The sequence below is a fragment of the Sorghum bicolor genome, chromosome 4 (genome assembly GCF_000003195.3).
Source record: "Sorghum bicolor cultivar BTx623 chromosome 4, Sorghum_bicolor_NCBIv3, whole genome shotgun sequence".
In the NCBI taxonomy this organism is placed as follows: Eukaryota; Viridiplantae; Streptophyta; class Magnoliopsida; order Poales; family Poaceae; genus Sorghum; species Sorghum bicolor.
In genome coordinates, this window is record NC_012873.2 from 61,145,339 (window position 1) to 61,151,277 (window position 5,939).

At 42.4% G+C, this 5,939-nt stretch overlaps 1 protein-coding gene across 1 annotated transcript; it reads left to right on the top strand.

Moving 5' to 3' along the window:
* LOC8073159 lies at positions 1-5,939 on the top strand. The gene is made up of 3 exons (XM_002452633.2): positions 1-1,247; positions 4,577-4,653; positions 5,710-5,939. Exons 1-3 carry the CDS (start codon positions 1-3, stop codon positions 5,937-5,939), a joined length of 1,554 nt encoding a protein of 517 aa, XP_002452678.2.

Genomic DNA, 5,939 nt, shown 5'->3' on the forward strand with positions numbered 1-5,939 from the left:
ATGATTCCGTGCAGCAAGCTGCGCCGCCTGACGCACAGCGACGCCGGAAACAGGCATACGGACTGGGCGTCGCTGGACCAGGATCTAGTGGAACTCGTCGGGTTTCGGGTACTTGCCGGCGATCTGCAGGACTACGTCTGGTTCCGCGCCGTCTGCTCCCACTGGCGCGCAAGCACCGTCCGCCCCTGCGGCCGCGGCGTCTTGGACCCGCGTTTCTACCCGCGCCGATGGATGATGCTGCCGGAGGGCCACGGCCTCCACCCCGGACATCCCGACCTCGGCGGCTTCGTGCGCTTCTTCAACCTCGACACGGGTGCCTTCGCCCGAGCCCACCTCCCGCTACTGGTCGATCACGTCATCCTCGACTCGGTCGACGGTCTCCTCCTGCTGCACCACAACGACGACACCACCATCCGCCTCCTCCACCCCTTCACTGGCGATGTCGCCGAGTTCCCGCCGCTGGCATCGCTCCTGCCACAGATGGAGCGAAGCAGCTACAATGAGCGAACCAAGCGCTACATGCTCATGAAAGTTTGCGCCTCAGTTACTGTCAGCTCCTCTGGGGCCATCACTCTCGTGCTTGCCCTTGACCTCCTGCATCGCGTAGCCTATGCCACTGCCGGTGACCAAAGCTGGAGCCTCTCTGCCTGGAAGCTCAAGCCTTTTCTCAAACCTGTATCTTTCCAAGGCAAACTCTACGCGTTGCAGCTGACATCCGTGGACATAGGTAAGCTATACATTTACCAATTTAACCCGCCATGCCCAGACAGCGGCGACGGACAGTCACGTCTGCCATTGCCAGTGAAGATTGCCGAATGCCCAAAGCACAAAATTTGTTTCGTCCTCCACTTTGTAGAATGTTGTTCAGAACTCTTGCTAGTTTCTTACAATGATGTTTCCCGTTCGAAGCTACTGGTCTACAGACTTGCTGACCTTGTTAGTGGAAAGATTGAGCCATTAACAGACATCGGAGACCACACCTTGTTCATCGGCGATCGTTCTCTCTGTGTCTCACTCTCACCTAACAAGGGGAGTAGGACTAGGAGCTTTACTTCCATGTCGCCGAACTCTATCATATGCATGCATACTTTTAGTGATCCTTATTCTGAATTCGCTCGTTTTGAGCAATATGATCTAAGTACTGGCAACTGGACCCCAGCCAGCGACGGAGATGTTTTCCAAAGACCACCACCTAGCCCCCATACACTAATCCATCATATCTTTACTTCCTGTAAATACAGCTTTTGGTAAGTCTAGCCCTCGACTCTGTCTGTTTTTTTTTTTAGCTTCTGCAGATTACTTTGACAAGTTGACGAGTGTGAATCCTTGTCTCTGCCTGGAGGATTAAAGGATCGATGTATTGCTGTAGAAGTGGACCACAGCCTACGTAGTTGGTGAAGCGAGATCTATGTCAAGCGGTAAGTTTGTGCTCCTGTCAATTTCCCTCCTCATATATTCAATTGTCTTTTGCTTGTTATTTCACTATTCAGGCATAGCACAGTTTGGTTCTAAACTCAGTTAGCATTAGTAGTAGCTAATGTCGTTAGGCATTGTTAGGTTTGGATGAACTGTACCAAAATTTGTGATGTTTTGATACAATACCGCATAGCGGGTAATATTGGCAAAGATGTCAAAGCAGTGTATTAGAAGCTCTGGCTGTTCTGTTGTATTTCACGTTACTAAGATTGGTTTATGTTTCATGTTTATGCATGCTGGTATTCATATGTCAGTTACAACGACCTGGCATTATGTGTATAGTTTACTTTATTGAGGAATTTAGAGACATACTTCCGTATTTAGCTTTGTTATTTGCCAGATGTATAATTATTGTGCACTTCGTAAAAACTATAAATGTAAAGTCGACTATACGATATCACTATATCAGTAAGATCTCGTCAGTTGTCCAACAGTTTTTTTTTCTTAGTGATATAATTAACTGTTGCGGAAGATTTTGAATAATTGAACTATTCGTATCAAAATACATTTTTGTTATAAAATGTGTGTCTTTCTTCCATTTGCGAACATATATAATTTTGGTTTTGTTTGTATATTATCTGTTGCTAACATTCATTTCCCTGTTTCTAGGCTTGATGGTCTCTTGTTGCTGCTGATTTTCTGAGGCCTTTGCATCAGAATGTCTAGCTAAAGGAGGAGCAAATATATTATATCGTGCATTTTCTGTTGATGTCATTGGCTCAATGGTTAAAAAAAGATAGGGCAAAAAGTTTTGTAACTGTTAGGCCTTGTCCAGTTGACAAATTTTTTTAGTTTCGGGTATTGTAACATTTTTATTTGTATTTGATAAATATTGTCTAATTATGAATTAACTAGACTTAGAAGATTCGTCTCACAAATTACAGACGAACTGTGTAATTAGTTTTGTTTTCGTCTATATTTATGCTTCATGCATGTGCCATAAGATTTAATGTGACGGAGAACCTTGAAAATTTGTAGGTACTCTTTGGGAACTAAGGCCTTGTTTAGTTCTGAAAATTGTTTGGTTTTGGGTACTGTAGCATTTTCGTTTTTATTTGACAAATATTGTTCAGTTATAAACTAACTAGGCTCAAAAGATTCATCTCGAAATTTACAGACAAATTGTACAATTAGTTTTTGTTTTGATCTATATTTAATGCTTCATGCATATGCCGTAAAATTTGATATGACAGAAAATTTTAAAAAGTTTTTGGTTTTTGAATGAACTAAACAAGGCCCGTGCATTGGCCTGAGCCTTCCCGTTCGCTCATCCAAATTCCAGATGGACGGATCTTAGGCCTTGTTTAGTTTTAAAAAGTTTTACAATTTTTTTTAGATTTTTTTTACCAAATCTTGTGGCACATGTATAGAACATTAAATATAGATGAAATAAATAACTAATTATACAGTTTACCTATAATATTTACGAGACGAATCTTTTAAGCCTAGTTAATTCATAATTGGATAATATTTGTCAAACAAAACAGCTACAGTGTCTATTTTAAAAAAAAATAGAAGTTGGCACACTCTGGCCTTGTTTAGTTCTCTACCTAAAAAATTTTCAGACATCACATTAAATCTTTAAATATATGTATGAAGCATTAAATAAAAATAAAAATAAAAATTAATTATACAATTTAATTGGAAATCACGAGATGAATAAGACTAATTAGCCTATATAATTACATACTAAAACGAAAATGCTAACAAAGCCTCCACACCCCTGAGCCAGGTCCAGACCTCGATCAGGCCAGTCTCAATGCATGTTTTATGAGAGTGTCATGCATATTAAATAGGGTGTCACATAAGTGAAATTGCTGACTTAACAAGGTCATTAAATAAAGGAGTTTCATCAGATGAAAGATGAGTTTCATCGTCATGAAACTTATATGGCTCGGTTAACTAATTTATAGTTTTAATAACTGTGCCATAAAACTATATATTGAAACTAGCCCTCACCGCGGCAGGCAACTTTACCAAGTCAAGACCGGGACACCTGGTTGGCGAGGTGTGGTGGAACGAACAAACAATCCAGCTCTCCAGTGCTCCACACGCACGAAGAACAGCTCAAAGCAGGTGTGGGTGCCGCTGCCGCCGCCGGTGCATACAACACAAACTACCGCGACGTTCACATCCCAGGGGCCAGGTCGCGCAAAAGCGCAGGCGTCATACGCGTGTCTGGCGTCAGATCCCGCAAGGCTGTAGGCTGGCACTCCGCTCCGGTCGGTCGGACTCGCTCGTCCTTCCGACCTCCGTCACGTACTCACGCACGGTTCGTTGCTCGCGCGCGAGTCTACCGGCTGCACTGAAACGTTCAGAGACATTGACGTGACGCCCTGAACCGCCGTGACATAGGCCTAGTTGCAAAATATTTTGCAAAATGAACACTATATTATTTCATTCATATTTAACAAATATTATATTACCATGTACTAATTTGGTTTAAAAAATTTGTCCCATAAATTATAGATAAACTATATAATTAGTTATTTTCTATCTATATTTAATACGTTATGCATGTGCAGCAAGATTTGAAGTGACAGAAAAATTTTGATTTTTTTTTGAATTTTGGCTGAACTAAACAAGACCCTACTACTCCATCGGTTTCGTTCGTACGTTACGTTTGGGTCTTGTTTAGTTATATTTTGTTTTGCAAAATAGGTATTGTAACATTTTTGTTTATATCTAACAAATATTATAGTTCACTCGAAAATTAAAACTTTTTTAAGATTTTCTGTCGTATCGAATCTTGTGGTACATGCATGGAATATTAAATATAGTTGAAAACAAAAACAAATTGCACAATTTGCCTATAAATCGTGAGAGAAATCTTTTGAGCTTGTTAGTTTATGATTAGACAATAATTGTCAAATAACAACGAAAGAGCTACAGTACCAAAAATAAAAAAATTTCGAACTAAACAACGTCTAATTATAGACTAACTAGGCTCAAAAGATTCGTCTCGCAAATTACGACTTTTTGTTTTTATTTAATATTTGATACAAAACTATATAATTAGTTATTATTTTTATTTTTATTTAATATTTCATACATGCTTACAGGGCGGTTGTGGGTTTGCTTTACGACTTTTTGTGAACAGGAAGTACATGGCGGCATGGCGCCGCCGCGACGACCGACATAAGCCGCCCTTTGACTCTCCGCCGTTCTGTCGTACTCGTACGCTAACATCGGATGGATCACCGAACAGCACCCCGCGCTAGCTGACGCACGTCTCTGATTGCTCTGATTAGTGAAGTCAAACCCACACAGGCGTACTATAATGGCCTTGTTTTTCATCTTAAAAACAAAAAAACTTTTTAAGATTATCAAATCTTGCGGCATGCATTAAGTATTAAATATATATATATATATAAAATAATTACATAACTTGTCTGTAAATTGCGAGACGAATCTTTTAAGGCTAGTTATGCTATGATTGAACAATGTTTGTCAAATAAAAACGAAAATACTACAATATCAAAAAATTTTAAAAAAATTAGATCTAAACAAGGCCATGTGTGGTACCGTGGTGTGGAGAGAAATATCCAGGACCAGAGAACCATATGGTACGTTTGCCTGTTGCGCGACCAGGATGGGAGCACCTGGCTGGCCCGCGGCCGCGACAACCGTCAATGTTAAACGACGTTTCATCCCCTGATCACTGTCAAGTGTCAACCCCCTAGTCCCCTACGCTGGCCACCGCTCGGTTGCATGCGGACCGGCGCACCGCACCCAGCAGGCTTCTTCAAATGGCGAAGTGGTCATGCACAGATACTAGTCACGTTTGAAGTTTCAAGTTTGAAGCCATCGTGATCGATCGAGCATTGCCGTCTTATTCTCGTAGCGCTCCTTTGCCTTTGCGTGTCTTGGCCCGTATTGGACTTTGGGCGAAGCCACCATTCCATTTCCATCTCCTTTCTGTATATATTCCAACGCACCTCGATGCATGGCTAGCTCGATCCCGTGTTGTCGTCACCAGTGGCTCATGCAGCATACCATCCGGTAGCTTTCTTAACCGAGTGACTGACTCGTCACCCAGCTTTGAGCCCCCGAGACCAGCCACTATTCTCCAATGCTCACATTCACCAACAAACGACGATGTCTTTGTCGGTCAAAAAAGGGTCGCGCACGCGTGCTTTTCCCAATTCCACTGCGGCAGATTCATATGCAACCGCTGCGTTGGCGAGAAACAGAACCCGATCCATCGGTGTCTTTTATTAATATCTCTTGTAGAGAAAGAACCTGTGCCAGTTTCCACGACGAATCTCGTGACGGACCTGATGCTAGTTTTAAACTGCCACGCAGTAATATATTATTATACCTTTCTTTATGACTCCGGCGGCATGCATGCACAGGAGGTCAACGGTCGAGGTTTGCCTGCCCGCGGCAGCGACGTCGCCTGCTGCGCGGCTGCGCGTATCCGGTCGCGGATCGTGATGAGGTCGCCGGCCGGCCTCTACTAG